We start from the raw sequence: 16,907 nt of genomic DNA on the forward strand, positions 1-16,907 counted from the left end.
CTGAAAGAGAGATAAAATAATGACAGACAGGTAGAAAGAAAGCAAATGGGGAGACAACCGAGAGAGAAAGTCTAGAAAACAGACGACAACAAGGAAAAGGAAAAACAAAAGAGAAGAAACGAAAAGAACACTGCGTTGTCACCTCATTCTCTGCAGTCGTACAATAATATTGTCTTCTATCGAAGCAGCAGCAGTAGCAGCAGCTCAGGGGTCTGCAAGGCAGTTGGAGGAAGGAGCTCTGAAGAGCGACAGGAAGCTTTTTTTTTTTCTTCTTTTCTTTCTTTTTTTTCAGCTCTTCATATTCGGTCAGTGGAACCGACCACCTCAGGAGCTGAGAGGCTTGGAGAACTGTGGTCGGGATGAGGGGAAAGGAGATGGTTGGAGAGGCAGAAGAAGTAAATAAAAAGGGAGCTTGGGGACTGAAGCTCGTGTATAGAGTACTACTAGAACGTACAGATGCAAGCAGACAAGCAAGCGACTCAATCCTTGCTGAGGATGATCTTCCGGAAGAAACAGGAAAGCTGGAGAATCAAAAAGACACAAACCAGTAGATATGATCTATCTAGCTTGTATGACTCTAATTCACCTGAACAAGGATCCAGTGATATGACAGCTGGAAAATAGGATCACGGACAGGAGGAGAGCGCGCTTGGACCATATCCTATCCAACGGTTTACAGTTACCAAATGTAACAAAGAAAAACATCACGGCACTAGTTGATTTGATGAGCAATTTAACTGTGCTCTTTAACCACCGTCGATCTTACCTGAATACCTAGGGTAGCTTCTAACAGGTAGGTAGCTTGACACCTACTGGGTGACATCGACTTGAACCTCGGTCTGGATAATTTTGTTTCTTGATGCCCATTGAAGTTCTCGATGGAGTGTATTTGGGCAATTTCCAATGTTCTTTTATTCTCTCTATTTTCTATAGCCAACTAGATGACGCTCCTGAACCCACTTCCACTCAGTTATGCGTTCTCATTCAATTCAGGCTGCTCTACAACTTTGACTGAACCTCGCCGGTGATCCACCGCAATCTGACTCTCAACATCGCCAGGCCTCTTCTCAGTATCATTCACCTGCTCAGACTCACTCCTGTGCATACTTAACATCTCGTCAATGCTAACACCAGCAGCTTTGGCTTCTTTTCGCAATTTCCGGTATCGAATGCGCCAAACGATATGGCTCACGTAGATGCCGGCTTCCAGGACGACCCTATCGCATCACGGTTACTACCGATCCATAACAGCCAATGCACTTAAACGGGTGCAAACTTACACTAGGATGTACATAACTCCTCCGAGGATATCAAATGTGCCCTGCGCGGCTTCGAGCAGTCAGCTTTCATCCTCCGCCTTGGACAAGTAAGCGGCATACCTAATGCAAAAAGAGAAAAGAGTCCTCCCAAAGTATCAATGGACAAAAAGATCCAATCTGCGAGGGACCAATCAAAGCGTGTCCACCCCGAAAGCTTTTGAACCACTTACTAAAACCAATCACTCGCCCGTCTCGCTTCCATAGTTCAAAATACGGCGGTAGAAGCCCCGACGCCAGCAGAATAGCCGCAACGACGCCAACGACAAGATCAGGCCAGGTCACACCTTTATTGTAGGGTATCTACGCGACGATAAGTATCCATTCCAGCGAAGGAGCCTTAACAGGTGCATTACGCAGACGTACTCGCAATGTGAGAATCAGCAACGCCTCAATACCACCGAACAGCGCTGCTGTGCCAATTACCAAGGAGATTGCCTTGGCTTGGCTATAGTTGCTAAGAGACAATGTCAGCCCTGAACCATATCTAAAGGTGAAAGGCGTTACCTACTGATTATAATATAAAACCTGACCCCAGCTGACTAGCGAAAAGAAACCGAATATCTGCGGCTGTATTTGCAGCGGTATATTCACTTTCTGCAAGATGAAAGTCAACATTTCTAGTCCCTCTCGACCATGGAATCACTTGTACCTGGAGAATCAAGTATGCTCCCATGGGCACAGCGCCTATATTCAAAGGATCAGCTATCGAGCTCCGGAACAACCCAGAGGACCCAAGTGCAAACATACAAGAAGCCCATAGGAACATCATAGACGGTGGCAGTCCGTCCGTCTTCTTCTGTCGCCAATTATACCATATTTGCGGAATCAGCTGAATGCACCAGAGAACCGTTCCGATGGTCCCTAGTACATTGGACGCCACCGTGACATTCTCGGTATCAGCCATACTTGTATAGAGTCGGGGTTCAGTGACTATAAACCTCCACTCCAACACTGGGAGGATAGTTTCAAAACAATAAAAACGTGGACCAGGGGATTATATGTCTCAGACAACGGTCATTCTTCCAGAGAAAACAAAATAAAAATTTGTGCGAATCTGTCCAGCCTTGCAGTAAAAGGACAAATCCAGTGTCGATGTCAACGCAGGTCTATGCACAACACAGCAAGCATCACCATGCCCTGTGCCAGATAGCTACGTGTTTCGTTCAGTTCTGCACCAGAAGCTTGGTTGAAGACAAGAAAATCCCTTCTGCTCTGCAGAGATAAGCAGACAAGCTCAGGAAACCAAGGCCGTACAGGACTTCAAGCATTTTGATGAGTTTCTAACTTTCTTGATAACAGTTAAGAATCGAGATCTTCCCAATGCAGTCTCCACGACTGCACACCAGACAGAGCAGGATCCATTTGCGTGGCAGCAAGTGTGGTTCTGGCTCGCGGGAAAGTCATCTCATTGGGGGATCCAACAATAGAGAACTGGAGATTGGTCTAGGGAACTAAGACTAGACAGGTAAACCACTGGAGAAGAAGACACCATCCCGCAGCCTAGGGAGCTAGGCTGTGTGCCTTGACCTTGCAAGTCCGACTCCTGACTCTGCGTTGTGAGCGAATTCAGTGGACGCTGAAGAGGGGACTTAGTCAGGTCTTTCCTGAGTGGACGGGGGTGCCTCGACCTAGATACGCCCAACAATACAAGAGACGCATAGATAGAAGCGTTCTACGACTTCATTTGGAGGAACAATCTGGTCGACATCTATTCCTACTTGCTCTTGATCCTCTGAAGCCGTGAAAGTTTCGAGCTCCTACATCACATTGAACGAAAAATATGTGAAATTCTCCGATGCTGGACGCAACGTCCCGCGCACGTGGCACCTCCTGAACACGTTGAAGTACTCGACATTTGGACTGGAATGCGATCTTGAATTTATCGGACATAATCACATTAAAAATGATATAACTCGAGTGGCTATATATTGGTTCTCCACTACAAACGAATAATTTCGACATTTCTCTAACAGCAGGTGGAAATCCGAAAGAAATAAAAAACCAACTACACATCGAACCGTTGGAAACACATCCGAGGCATGACAAATGGAAGACAACCATGAATGGTAAGCGCGCAGATGCCCGCTGAAGGAGATAGAAAGCAGACTGAACGAACGCACCACTTAGAACGGGATGCCACAAATAAAGCAGAATCCAAAAGAAACCATCAGACATAACATGATCTTTTCGCGGAACCAGATCTCGGGCCGAGTGATACTACTCGAAGGGTATCAAATACGAAAGCTTTTCGCGACAGAAAGGCGACAAAAGTAGGAATGACCAGAAGAACAAGAAAGGGAAAAAAGTGCGCTCCAACCGAATCACAGCAGAATCAGGTAATTCGATGGAGCAATACCGGTCTCTCCGTTGGATTTTCTGGCCTGCCACCATCTGCCGCTGACATCCGACACTTCCAAGATTTCATGTTTGCTGAAACTAATTTCGTTGGCATCTTCAGGATTGGCATCGTAGGAATATATCGCTTTTGCCTTGTACGGGTATTCTGTTGGCTGTGGGACTTCGTCCTGACCGTTGTTGTTCCCAGCAACGTTGCTGGCAGATGGGTTGCCGAAACGAGGCTGGGAGGAGCTGCGGTTTTCTGAGCCGGGAGCACCACCAGGATAACCTGACACCGGAGACGACGTTTCGAAGCCGTTGAGTTGGGCGGAAGTGTACATCTGGGGTGCGCTTGTCGACATTGTCTCTGGGCGATGACCAAAAGCTGTAGACATGGGTCGATTTCCGTACGCGCCGCTGCTTTCCTTGTTGAGGGCGAACGAATCGATAAAGCCGCGATGCGTAGCTTGAGGAGTCGATCCAAAGTAGAATATCCACACGACCTGTTTATGATTAGTTCACAGTACGAGAGAATGCTGCGACCGCTAGAAAGTCAAGCAGGAATAACCTACAATGACCATGGACAAGAGGATGAATCCGGCAGCTGCAGCTTGCGACGAGGATTCGCTTTCGTAGACCAGAGTATTGACCGCCAAAGTGGTCAGCACTAAGCCTGTTGATAGATAGCCCACAACCTGTTATACATCAGCGCCGAGAATCCCACGCCGACTGTCGAGAAACATACCGCTACCCCATAGACGAGACCGGTGTCCGAACCAACAACAATTGTGACCCCGATAATACAACAAAACATGTAGGCGACTGCCCACCATGAGTAATTGGGATAATTTGTCTTAATATCCGAGATGATTGATGCGATAAAGGCGATCAACCACGCAAGCTAAAGATCGAGAACGTGATTAGTCACGAGTCACCAGTGTCCACGTTAATAATCCGCATTAGGGACGACGTACAATCGAGATGGAGATGGTCGCGAGCGCAAATGGGTCGCCTAAAATATTGCTTGCCCGAAACTTCGCCATTCTTCTCCGGGGCTCCGTATATGTATTCGGTTTATGAAAGGACGGAGAATGCTCAGAATATGCCAGCATGAACGGTATTCGCTATATACAGTGTCGTCGAAGCGATTGGATGTGGAGGGTTCGATTTTTGTTCAATTCGACTCGATCGTGATGCAACAGCTATCACAAGAGACAAGGCAAAAGCAGGCCGATATTCTAACAAGTTATTTCTTTCGTGAAGTCGAGATGGTATAGATCGATATCGATTGAAATTGTTTGTTGATTTAGGTGAAGAGAAGGACTTGAATGCAGTAAAGAATGACACTGGGCAAAGAGTCAGTCACAACTCGCAACGCAAATGGAAATGCAAATGCGCATAAGGAAAAGAACATATAGGTACAATTGAGAGTCGACTACAGAACATCGTAATGAACGCAGTAGGAATCGGGTCATGACAAGGGAGAGAGGAAATGAAGATGAGGTGACGTGTAATCGTACCTTGCGACACGATCCAGGTAGAAGCGAGTGTATGTCTTACGATGACGAAAACTGGTGCAGATGTCGGCGTGAGAGGATTGACCGAGAATCAAATCGATAATTAGAGATCAATCGAATCTAGCATGAGGCTGGTGGTATGAAACTGAAAGCAAGCAAGAACCCCTTGCAGAGACGCGGAGAGACAACAACAGCACCGGGCTGTAGGGAACGAAGGTGGTGTTTGAAACGTTAGTGGGAAGAAAGGAAGAAAAATCGAAAGATAATAGAAGAATCAAGGTGAGGAACGAGTGTAAATCGACGGGTGTAACCAATCGATGAGGAGGTCGAAGAAGAAGAAAGAGGTGGAAACAAAGAAACAAGGACAGTACGAAGTGAGAAAAGATTGGTTAACACTAGTACTTCTCTAAGAATGATAGAATAAGAAGATGTTAATGATGAAGATGGAGATTAACGGATGAAAGACAGAGCCTTGACCCAGTGTCCGGTCGGGAAAAGGAGAGTTGATCAGTGAGTCGACTAGTCTATCTACGGTAGTACATTCTCCGGCGTGGGAACCAAGTGGGTGAGACTTATGTAGATATCTCAGGTCAACACGAGAGAACGACGTAGAATAACTGACCAACTACTTTGTCTTTATGGGACCTACATAAACCATACGAGCCCTGGTAGTCTTCCAAGACAGCTACGGAGTTCATCGGGTGAGATTAAGACATAAGAGACTACCGGCTACCCTTACAGAGTACCTACTTTTGGATCGTACTACCCGTGCAGTCGCAATACTTAGGTATGTACAAGAACTAAAGGGCAGCCCTGCATGGAGTATCATCTCTAGGAACCATGCTGGTTGTGGGCCATGCCAATGCATTCCGCAAGGCAAACAGACCCCTCATACTCTTGAAAGTTGAGAATTGATTCTGGTCTCAATGGTCTGGTCCTTTTTCTCTTTCATCTACCTCTCGGTACGGAATACAGGATTATTAGTATCATTTCACCCCTGGCAGGTCCGACGACCAAGGAGGACGAGAGGACATGATTGGAAGATGGGCGAATTGACGGAGCACCAAGAGGGGCAGCTGGGGTAGGTGGAATAAGTGGATGTAACAACAGTGACCAATGCTCATTGTTTCTGTAGTTATTATTAGCGCACGTTCGGCAATGATCCCTTTGTTATTTCCTCTTGTCATTGCGACGTTGTGGTTATCCTTGTATGCTAATTTAATTTATTTAATTTATTTTTTTTTTTTCAGGATTCTTCACACCAGCAATGCATATATGGAGTAGCTCTGCGACGTCCAAGCTACAGTCAACAGACTCGCAGATCAAATATGAAACCAACAATGTTGAGCCGGAACCATGGGCCCAGTAATGAATCAAAATGAGATCTTGGAATTTGGAAATTTAGGAGTGCGCCAAAATCGCACCATGCACAATAATAATGGGTCCTATTTTAGCGACCGAGCTACGCAAAAAGTTTCAAAGCGCAAAAGAAAGAAACGAGTACAAGAACCATTCCAGTTTCAGCCTCAGCAGTTGTATTTTTGCGCAACTAATTTGCATGTGCACTGAAGGTTCTAGACCTTGCGTGTGGCACAGTGGTATCCATCGAGTGGCTTGACACAGGAGCAGCGAAATAAGGATTAGCATCCGTTAATCTACGAAACGTACGCACTGCGAATGGACTTAATCTTCCCTAGATCCATATTAATTTCGAGGAAATTTGACTCTTGACATTAGATATCATCATGGTGGGTCAAACCACCCGAGATTTTAGCATGATCGTCGTCTTCCATACTGCAAGTTCTAGATCCTACAAGGGAACTCTGTGCACTAACTGGGTGCAGGACAATCCGGACAGCACGGCTCGTTGATTCAGCTCCGAGGCTCGCTGTGAAGTTGTGCTTGTTGATACTCGCAGGCGAGTTGAATGCGAAACCCAGCGATAGATCGCCTGGAGAGCTTTTCAGCGAAACTGTCAGCAACCTTGTGCGTTGGCTATCGAACGCGACCACTGATATATCATCTCACTTTGGGCGATCCATCCCAAGCCTTCGTTCTTCGATCTTTTGCTTGACAGGCATAAGCGTATCCGAGTTCTTTCCGGACCTTGCGAAAACAAGCTTTCGAATGCTGATATTCGACATTCGGGAAAGAGCGACCAACTGTCGTAGACTGGGAGCACCAGCGGGAAAAAGGACGAAAAGCGGTGATCCCTGCGAGCCATCCGGCTTGAACTTTTCGTGAAACATCTGTTTTCCCTGAAAAAGCATTTGTTTGAATGTACGCTTGTATATCGCTCGGGTGATTTTCTCGATCGGAGGCGACAGTCGGGTTATGTCAGCCAGTGATTCCGAGGGTTCAAATCCAAGGCTGAGGTACGAAACTCTCATTGAGTGCAAGAGCGCCATGGCAGCAACGATTAACAGATCGGTGATCCCTCTGGGCGCTCCAGGAGCTGCAATGCAAGGGTCAATGTGGTATCCTTGGTTGGCACCAAGATGTCGGATGGCCGCGAAGCCGTTGGCTACACCATCTGGGCCTCTGGTGTAGATATACATCATCAGGGCCGGCATTGAAAAAGGGTCATACACCGTGATGAAAGCCTTTGCGCCGGGAGCACAATTTCGCTTCTCACGCCATGAGTCATAAACCCTGACCAGTTCCCTCTGCACATCCAGATCCTCACCCTGCGCCGGTACGTATAAACCCAACGAGATGTTGCCTTTGCTCGGATTGAGCAGTTGCTTGCTTTGTACGATGATGCGTTTCCCCGCTCTCTCGTTCAATACATCATTGGTCATGGGATTGAGCACGCGCTCGGCGCCGAATTGGATGGTCGTCCATCCATGTTTTTTAGCGTATTCGGTAAACACTTCGCTGGCACCGATGAATGCGATACTCCAGCCGGGTCTCCTCCGGTACTCCTTGAATTCTGCGAGGACATTGGCGAACCAGTCCGGCTCGCATAGGGGATCACCCATGACCAGCGCAACTTTGTTATGCACTTTGAACGACAGAGCAGCAGTGCGCGCTCTATTCACGAAGAATTTGTACCTAGGGTCGAGAACACTCATATGGGAGACCCGCCCGTACCTTGTCGCTAATTTCTCGATGGCACGAACAGCTGCGAGATCTTCAAGTGTGAATATGGCTGCAGACGCCTGACGTGTGCTTTGCGAAGTCGGTCTTGATATAGGTTGTTTGCTGGGGGAGGATACAGAGTGCCGCCTGCCGGGCAGCTTGGCGCTTTTTATCTGTGGCACACATTCTTCACCCTGGACAGCATCATGGAGAGTGTAGCTGCTACCGCTACTGATGCTACCAGATGAAATATCCACAGTATTTGTCGGATGATCAAGCTGACGGCTCAGGATTTCACCGATCTCATCCACCAGGAGGGTTTTCTTCGTGGCCGCGGGCTTCTGTGTACAACGCTTGCATCGCTTCTCACCCGTCTCCTTTTTCGGCATGGAATAAAGCTGAGAAATTGACTGCTCTACAAATAGCAAAACCAGGATCAGGGCTTCGTTGAAATCCGAGGTGTAATTCACAACCGGTAACTGACGTATATGACACTCTTAGGATGGCGGGCGCGAATCAATCCTTATATGACCATACTCCATTCTGAGGCGCGACACGCGGGGTATGATAGGCAGTCGATTACTCCGGATATGGATTGGGCTATGGGAGTAGTAAGCTTCGTGGCAACTGGTCCGTCTGTGGAGTTCCTATGGTAGACTGTAAACGGCTCAAAGCTTGAGACCCTGGGTACGTGAATTGATGTCCGCACACTTGGAAGTCCTACTCTAGTGAGGCAGTGTAACCGCCACGGTGGCCAACTGCAGACATCTGAAGTGCGACTGGGAGATGCGGATGTTCTCTACTGTGCTTCATAACTCTCAGATATATAAGAGGGAAAGGTCAAGCATCAAGCCGAGCAAAGGCCGTTGAGGGATCGTCAAGAGGACTGTGGATTTTGGACCCTGAGCGAACGGGCAATCAAGGTACGGCCAAGCATCTCTGCCATCTTGTTGGGCTCCTTGGCAATTGCTAGGTAGTTACTGCATATGACACTGCTGCAATTGTTCTTCAAGGATCATGGCCCTGCTTCTTCAGATAGTACCTGTGACTACCCGGACTTGGATTCACTCTGACCTAGACCGTTCGTCAGGTTGCAGCAGTACATGAGTTGTTCTATGACGTGCGCCAAGCCCGTCCAAAACCATGGATGTGGGCATACGTAACAGACGGAAAAGAGCGACCCTGACATGGAGGGTAGGAAATAATGCTGTTTTCGGCAAGAGGCTTTGGCCCTTGTTCTCCAGGCTTGCACTGGTGACATTCATTATTTTCCTGCCTGCATTCATCGACACGTCATAGCCGGCTTCTTATCAAAACCGTGGGATAGAAGAAACTCAAAGCTCTCTTACTGACTACACCGCAAAACGTACCGCAGCGAGCAAGACTGAAAGTAATAGGCCAGTTAGCTCAAACCTTCAGACTTTTTGAAGACTTTTAACGGTTGACAGGGGCATTCAGCCTCGCTCCCTTTACCAAGGACAGCCACTTTTCATTCCCTCATCTCTCGAAGAGATCTGGCTGTCTATTCTGAGCGAACATGTCAGTGTGTCTGTGTCGCAGTATTAGTAAATATGATGGACCAACAGAAGAATGTAAAACGTTCAACTGACGGCCTGAATCTATCCACATGAGCTCCGGATTCAACTTGTAGAAACCAACCAGCCTAAAACACAAAAACGTCCAACCAGCAGACAACAGAATGGTATCATAGAAAGTCAAAACTCAAGCCGCAAAAGAAACAATACACACAATCGGCCTCATATCTCTCTCGCCCTTCTCTCCCTCACCACCTCCTCCCTCTTCACCTCCCGCTCTACATCCTCCAGCCGTCCCTCCCATTCAGCCCAGCACTCGCCGCTTCCCACCAGCCCAACTTCATACCAGCGCTGCAACACCCGCGCAGTGCGCACGCGGAGCTCAGATATCTGCCGCCCCTGTTCCTCCTGGGTACGAGCCAATTGATCGAGACGCGGCTGCAGTTGGACGAGAGACGCCGACGCCTGGGCATCCGGGACAGGCAGGTCATTTAACGAAGTGAGTCTGGACGCGGTCTCGGGGAATGCGGACGCGTACGAAAGGACAATCGAGGCGAGGTTCTGGGTCGTCAGGTTCTCCGGAACCGATTGCGGAGGTGTCGGGCGGAAGAGGTCGGGGAAGCGATCGTCTGATCCGGTCCTGTTAGTTTGGTTCATCTTAAAGATAGAGAGGAGGAATGCTTACGGAGCTGTAGAACATCTCGTACAGCGGGGATATTCCTGCTGAGGTTCTCGAGATCCTTTTCTAGACGTAGGAGGCGCCGCGAGACCGTATCGTCGAGGGAGGCTGGTTTGGAGGGCGCGGTGGGAGTGCCGGTCCAGCTTGCATCGCCTGTGAGGAGGTAGGTGAGTCGTTGGAGGCGAGCTTCGAGAAGCTCAATTGTAGCTCCGGCTACCGCGTCATTTTCAAGAGCCATTCTATAGGAAGCAGGTGACAATTGATGGTTGGGTTATGTGTTTTGATCTTGGAGCTAATGCTCTGGTGATGGTGGAGAATGGGTATGATGATGCAAACAAAGCATACAAGCGAGACTCCCACTGTTTATCTGCCTTTGCTGCCAAACACTATCTATCGAACTCATGAATGTTTATGACCTTTCGGCGTTTGTGGTTTAATGTACTGTTATTAATCGACAGGGAGTAAACAAGGCAACGCCAAACTAAACATTGAAACGTCTTCCTAGAAATTGCAGAGCTCCTTCATTGCGCATAGATAGCAGCAGGTATCGAGCGCAGCCCCTTCGCGTCAAGTCGACTGACTATAGACTTACAGAACTTGATATACACCTCCTGACCCCTCCCACACTCTCTGAATGAGTCATAAGCCACTTTAAGAGGAAAAACAGTGGAAGCCGGTCCGAAGAATTTCAGTTCATCCTGCAGCAGGTACTCCATACTGTGGCAGATCCGCTTCGAGCGAGTAAGAACTAGGTTCTGCCGATATTCCACACTGCAGAACTTTGCGGGTATACAAGATTCAACAATGCTGCTAAATCTCACCCTGAGTTTGTCAATCTCCTTGAGACAAACAATGCGAATAGCCCAGAGGTGGGTGCACACATTCGCTATGTTAACGCTCGGATACCAGAGAGTGTGGCCTGTAATGCCAGGATTAATCGCCTGTGCTGCGTGTTCTCCTTTGGCCGATATCTCGTATGGAGCCCCTTCTTCGCGCTCCAACATTTGCTCCCATTGCTCAAGTCGATTGATCCACTCCACGAAAGCGAAACAAACTTCGGTGACAATGTCAGCTGAGCCGTCGCCTGGGTTGGCCATGAGTTGGTCAACCGCGTGCAAGTAATTCGGGATAATTGCGACTTCACTCAAGAAGTCCTGCATGAGCGACGTGTTAGAAAATGCAAAGGGTATAGATACCCATTGCTGCTCAGCAAGAAAGGTTGGCTCGCGAAAGCGAAATGCGTCGATGACCTTAACATGCGTCAGACATCTGATAGACTCTATCTACACATTAACCGTGAATCATACTAACGAGGAGAGGTCGGAACCCCACGAAGAGCTTGTGCAGCAACCCGGCCTGGTAATGATTAGGTCCATGGGCTTTCATCAATTGACCCACACCTTTGATGTGGGTTGAGATTCCCGGTCCCATTCCCGGAAACATGCACTATATATGAATATTTCCTGATTAGCATCGCTCCGGTACCCTTCTGAAATAAAAGATCCTCACCTCAGCTAAGCTCAGACACATGATAGAGGCGGCTATTTCTGCATTGAATGGCTGGCTTACGGCCGCCAACTGCCTTCGCAATGCACAAATCGCTGCAGAATAAACCGTTGTAGCGTCCAGATTCGAGACGTTGTGAGGATATTTGCAGGAAGCAATGGCAAAAGCCAGAGCTTTCAGCGAGAGGAAGAAAACGCTTTCCTGACTCGAGGTATTGGCAAGACGCGGGAGAACCTCAACCCAGGAGCCGCAGAGCCGTGAGCAGCCATTTCTATTCGAATCATAAGACAGAAAAGGAAGGTCATCTTTTGGGATGTAGTTTTCGACCACAAGAAAGGCCAGCTCTTCTGGTGAAGCCGAAATGATACCCGGAATCTTTATAGTAGCGAAACTATGCTGAGCAGTGGCGTCATGCGAAATCTGCTGCGGAGGGGTACTCTTGACAGATTCCTGGCGCGAATGTGACCCGCCAGTAGCTCCATTCTGCGAGATCTGATTTTGATGCGATGCCTTAGTTGAAGGTATGCTCTGCTGGACGAACGTCCACTCCTGCGGGTAACCTGGACACTTGCGCCCCGTAAGTGTGCATTGGCTGCATTCCGGGTGCTTCCCATCGCACTAAAAGATAAAGAGCTATAGTATCGGCTTGAATCCATTAAGAGATCATGCGAATCTTACCCCTAATTTCCTCTGTCTACAGTTTCCGCATACTGACTTCTGCTTGACTTTCATGACGTTATCCACCCGTCGAGGACATTACTAGGCCAGATAAAGTTCTGTCGACCAGTAACCAACACTTTTAGTCAATAGAATGTAGTCGGAATCCCACATGGCACTCCGCATGAAAGGCATGCATGAGCTGATGGATGCCCAGTTGGCACCCACTAACCGTATTTGGTTAACGGTGTTTGTCAATTGACTTGACTCAAGCTACAGAATGCACGATATCATCACGACAGTCTTTTTTGAATTTCGGAAGAAAGAGCGCATAGCCCCCGAGCGTCTTCTCGTGCAAAGCTTGCATCTATTTAAAAGGGTGCGGCGCTTGTGCGAGGCTCTTCCGGGAAATTGCTACTATAATCTGTATAAACACCAGCGCCTGCGGCATACTCGGTGACTTCATGTACACCCAGAGCACCAGAGCATCATTCTATTTCCACATGAACCTTCGAGCGTCGACACCCGCTTCCTTCTGCTACCAGACCAAGTAAGACATGGCCCCTGCAAACTTCACAAGTTCTCTAAATATCACCTTCGTCGGACCGCAACGGCCATCATCGACATCGATGGCATAACCTTGCTCACAGACCCTATCTTTACCCTAGAAGGACGGAATGGGACACAAGAATCGCCCTGCTCAAGAACACTGAGTCCCACGGCTTAGTCTTAAGAGGAGCTTCCGCCGATCGACGCCATCCAGCTCACCCACGAGGACCGCCCAGATAACCTCGAGGAGTTGGGCCAACGCGTTCTCATGGCCACAAAAGTCTTGACCATAGTTAACGATGCGGAAAATCTGGCGAGTCGCCCTGGTGTCTCAAGGGCATGGGGCCTTTGGAAATCACCACGCTAACCTCGGGAAGAAAGGTATTTTTGCTTTCGCTGTTGTGCCGCTGCCGACCAGGCCACAGCCCATAACTATGGACGGTGCGTCTAGTGCCGGGCTGCTGCAGGCACTGAAATTTGATGTCCTTGTTCCAATGAACTTGTCTAGGCGGCGTTTGCCCAAGTTGGAAAGGAACTTGCGCAGGCCTTTGAAGCTGCAGGTGTGCAGCATAAGGTCCGTTGGTTGACTCCGGGCCAAAAAAGAGATTCGTAGGACTGTCATTTCCATGTGCACACCACTTTGACTGAACATAACACTGTGTTGTAACAATACCATGGATTGACTCCTAAATTTCTCGACCAAGTAGATCTGTTTCATCAGTCATAATTCGTCAAAGTTGACAATAGACTATCGCATGCAGAGTAACCCTCTCCTTCTAGGCGTGTTCTTTAATCGTTCAACCACTTGCTCTCATCTATGTTGAATCCATAGTTCGGGATGGTTGCACAGCCCCAGGTGCGCTCAGTATACCCGGTCTGCCCCTTTCCTGCATCTCCTGCCCAGATTCCATCTCATCATCGAAAGACGGGATCTCATAGTCAAATACATTCACCTTTCTACTGGCTGACGGATCGGAAGTCGCCGGTTGGTGGTCTTGTCCCTCGAGTCGAGACGGAGACTCGCCTTCGCCAGAGGCAGTGTTTGCATTTGGAATTTGCCCCTCCATGGGATCTCCAGCGGCTGCTTCATCAAATTCCGCTTCGAATGCCTGATTATCCGCATCCACAAATGCCTACACTTTGGTCAGCCGAAGATTCCACACACCATCGTTGAGGTTGCCTTACTTGAAGTTCGGCCGGCAGCGGATTAGCCTGAATGCTCATCGCGTTAGAATTGGCATAGACGAGGAGGACATTTTTGGACTCTTCGCGAGCAGCATGAAGCACTTCAATTTCTCGAACTTTGCGCGCAGTATACCCGACGACATCGGCAGTGCTTGCTGCCGCCTTCCTCTCTGCCTGTCGGGCCTTTGCATCGTCAGTAGAGAAGCTTATTCGCCACCATTGCCACTGATCGCCTGCGCTAGGCTGTAAATCTGACGCTTGCTCAGAGTTGTGGGATGTGACGGGTTTGAGGACATAAGTTATATGTGGCTCAGTACACACGCCGCGCAAAGTGTACCGATGTTGTGGTGGTTCTGTAGGTGATTCCGAAGGTTCAGTGAGGAACTTGGAGTAGTTCCGAAGCGTTTCGACAGCTTTCTGTTTCCTGTTCTCCAATTCTGCAATGTACATTGTCAGCTTAAGCAATGACAACAAAACTTGTAAGGACTTACGTTTCAGCTTGTCTTCGATTTTGCTTGAGAGATCTCTCAACTCTCCGGCCAATCTTTGCGCCTCGGCGTTTGCTGCTTCCGGTGTCAAAGTCAAGTCACCTACTCCATTGGCAAGACTTTTGGGCAAAGTGAAAGAAGCAGCAACGGCCGCTTTCTCGAGTATCTCCCTAGATCCAAGCCCTCTATGAAAGACCGATTTCGAGACAGAGAAGCGATTCATCAATGTTTCTAACTTGTTAATCTCTTCGTAAACTTGAAGCCGTCGCGCACGGAAATCACGCGCCAGGTCCTTGCAAGTGGCGAGGTACCGATCCGGGTAGAAGACCGCCGGTATCTTCACATCCACAGATTTCGCCGAGTCGGAGCTATCCAATTTGATCATCAAAACTTCAGCCACATGTTCGAGCCACACATCATCTAGCTCTTCACCTGGTCTGTCGGACCAGATGGTCCGATCTAGCACATCGTAGAGAGTTTGGCCATGATCGGCCTCCACGAAAGGGTCAAGGATAAAGAACTCTTTTTGGATTGGCGTGTCATACACCGAAAGGGGACGCTTGAATGCGTTTGACGAGAACACTGTTGCCAACTGGTTTCCCGGATCCGCTCTGATGGCGGCTTCCTGCCATTTCTCCAAGAATTGACTGATGCCGCTTTCAGAGTCATAAGATACCATGCTTTTCAGGCTCGAAAGAGCATCGACGCTACCGAATGCGCGGCTTGTCGCATCTAGAAAAGCAACAAGTCTTTGAGTTTCGTAAAGGATGTCGTCCCAGGCCGTGTCACCGTCTTGCGCATCTTGCATTGTAACTATCTTAGGCAAATTGATCGGCTGACCATTCCACCACTGCGGATCATGACCGTACTTCGGGAGGACCTTATTTCGTAGAAGAAGAGCCTCTCGCGCCAAAGGGATTGAATGCAGGATAGTCAAGAGCCCACCGAGGTACAGATTATCGTGGGATGGGCGAAGGAACGCTGGTTCGTCAGCTACTCTTCTGCGGTCCGCCGGGTCCGGGCTGATGATGACCTCCTGCGCACTGGAATTGAAAAGAGTCATTGCCCATGCGCCTTCGTCGTAGTGATCCCGCGTAGCTTTGCCGAAATTCGATTGATTTAAGCTGGTGATTCCCATCTCCTGATGCCCCAGGTTCTGGTTCAATGACATTGCCACTGCTTCCTGAAGTTCACGCTCCTCCTGTTCAGCAAGTGTCATACCTGTTACCTCCGCTACACCTGAAGATCGACCATGTCAGCGAAGCGGCGCAGCCATCCTTAGTGAAGCACCCTACCTGCAGCGCTGTGGGCAGGGCCCGTTTTATGCCCTTGGTACTGCGCGGCCTGTGCTTGTTCATTCAAATTCGACATCGACGGGGGGCGCGAAGGAGGGACGCCGGAGGATGTTCCGACAACAGGGTCTGACTGTTCAATCTGGAAGGCTGCGAGGCCGGACTGTCAGCAGAGCCGCTATGCTAATATCCGGTGGGCGTTGGTATGGACATACAGGGTATTCTCTCGTCATGTTGAAAACTACCTGGCTAGAGCGTAGCAAGTCCGCGATCAGTCTCAGTCCAATAAAACCTCAATCATCTCCAAGAGTCACCTCTAATTGGGGCGGAGTTGGATCTTCAAAGTATGCGTTGATAGCTTTATTCGAGTTAAGGTCGTTGGCCTGCAGAGTGTCTGATGTCAGCGTGCAAAAATATAGAAGGATGGGCCATGATATCTGCTCACCTTTAGAAATCGTATTGCATGCTCCCGCGACGTGCTTGTGAAGTTCACAAAGTTCGTGATAGCTTCCTCTGACGGTTCGGAGGCCATGCCGTAGCTCGCACACAGAAACTGCAGATGATTGCAGACGAAGAATTGGCGACGAGGGCAACCAGCGTCTAGTAAAAAGCAATGAGATCAGAAAAGAACGAGGGCTCAATCCAGGAGGCAGTAAGTGGAGAGTTGTCTGTTTGGATGTCTCCAGTCAAGCTTCCCCACCACATGACATCCGTCAGCCAAGCCCACGTCCCATTGCAATCTTGAAGCCGCCTGGGTCTACA

General features: G+C 48.8%; 6 protein-coding genes across 6 annotated transcripts; all 6 read right to left on the reverse strand.

Moving 5' to 3' along the window:
* Window positions 1–970: 970 nt before the first annotated feature.
* Window positions 971–2,223, reverse strand: Asppvi_004627 (PQ-loop repeat-containing protein; the record flags this gene model as incomplete). The annotated part of the gene is made up of 8 exons (XM_043300575.1): window positions 971–1,217; window positions 1,281–1,329; window positions 1,380–1,436; window positions 1,490–1,619; window positions 1,683–1,773; window positions 1,828–1,913; window positions 1,969–2,003; window positions 2,067–2,223. 8 exons carry the CDS (start codon window positions 2,221–2,223, stop codon window positions 971–973), a joined length of 852 nt encoding a protein of 283 aa, XP_043156510.1.
* Window positions 2,224–3,640: 1,417 nt separating this feature from the next.
* On the reverse strand, window positions 3,641–4,768 carry sho1 (osmosensor SHO1; the record flags this gene model as incomplete). Its single annotated transcript, XM_043300576.1, has 4 exons — window positions 3,641–4,159; window positions 4,229–4,351; window positions 4,402–4,557; window positions 4,631–4,768. 4 exons carry the CDS (start codon window positions 4,766–4,768, stop codon window positions 3,641–3,643), a joined length of 936 nt encoding a protein of 311 aa, XP_043156511.1.
* Window positions 4,769–7,197: 2,429 nt separating this feature from the next.
* Window positions 7,198–8,643, reverse strand: Asppvi_004629 (uncharacterized protein; the record flags this gene model as incomplete). Its single annotated transcript, XM_043300577.1, has 1 exon — window positions 7,198–8,643. The coding sequence occupies one exon, from the start codon at window positions 8,641–8,643 to the stop codon at window positions 7,198–7,200; it is 1,446 nt and encodes a 481-aa protein (XP_043156512.1).
* A 1,368-nt stretch (window positions 8,644–10,011) lies between these two features.
* On the reverse strand, window positions 10,012–10,706 carry Asppvi_004630 (putative nuclear distribution protein RO10; the record flags this gene model as incomplete). The annotated part of the gene is made up of 2 exons (XM_043300578.1): window positions 10,012–10,418; window positions 10,475–10,706. The coding sequence occupies 2 exons, from the start codon at window positions 10,704–10,706 to the stop codon at window positions 10,012–10,014; spliced, it is 639 nt and encodes a 212-aa protein (XP_043156513.1).
* A 283-nt stretch (window positions 10,707–10,989) lies between these two features.
* On the reverse strand, window positions 10,990–12,706 carry Asppvi_004631 (uncharacterized protein; the record flags this gene model as incomplete). The annotated part of the gene is made up of 4 exons (XM_043300579.1): window positions 10,990–11,718; window positions 11,780–11,914; window positions 11,978–12,592; window positions 12,686–12,706. The coding sequence occupies 4 exons, from the start codon at window positions 12,704–12,706 to the stop codon at window positions 10,990–10,992; spliced, it is 1,500 nt and encodes a 499-aa protein (XP_043156514.1).
* A 1,289-nt stretch (window positions 12,707–13,995) lies between these two features.
* Asppvi_004632 (uncharacterized protein) lies at window positions 13,996–16,677 on the reverse strand (the record flags this gene model as incomplete). The annotated part of the gene is made up of 7 exons (XM_043300580.1): window positions 13,996–14,313; window positions 14,366–14,802; window positions 14,857–16,092; window positions 16,149–16,295; window positions 16,361–16,394; window positions 16,460–16,528; window positions 16,591–16,677. 7 exons carry the CDS (start codon window positions 16,675–16,677, stop codon window positions 13,996–13,998), a joined length of 2,328 nt encoding a protein of 775 aa, XP_043156515.1.
* Between the last annotated feature and the right edge of the window lie 230 nt (window positions 16,678–16,907).

Source organism: Aspergillus pseudoviridinutans, assembly GCF_018340605.1.
Source record: "Aspergillus pseudoviridinutans IFM 55266 DNA, scaffold_3, whole genome shotgun sequence".
Taxonomy (NCBI): Eukaryota; Fungi; Ascomycota; class Eurotiomycetes; order Eurotiales; family Aspergillaceae; genus Aspergillus; species Aspergillus pseudoviridinutans.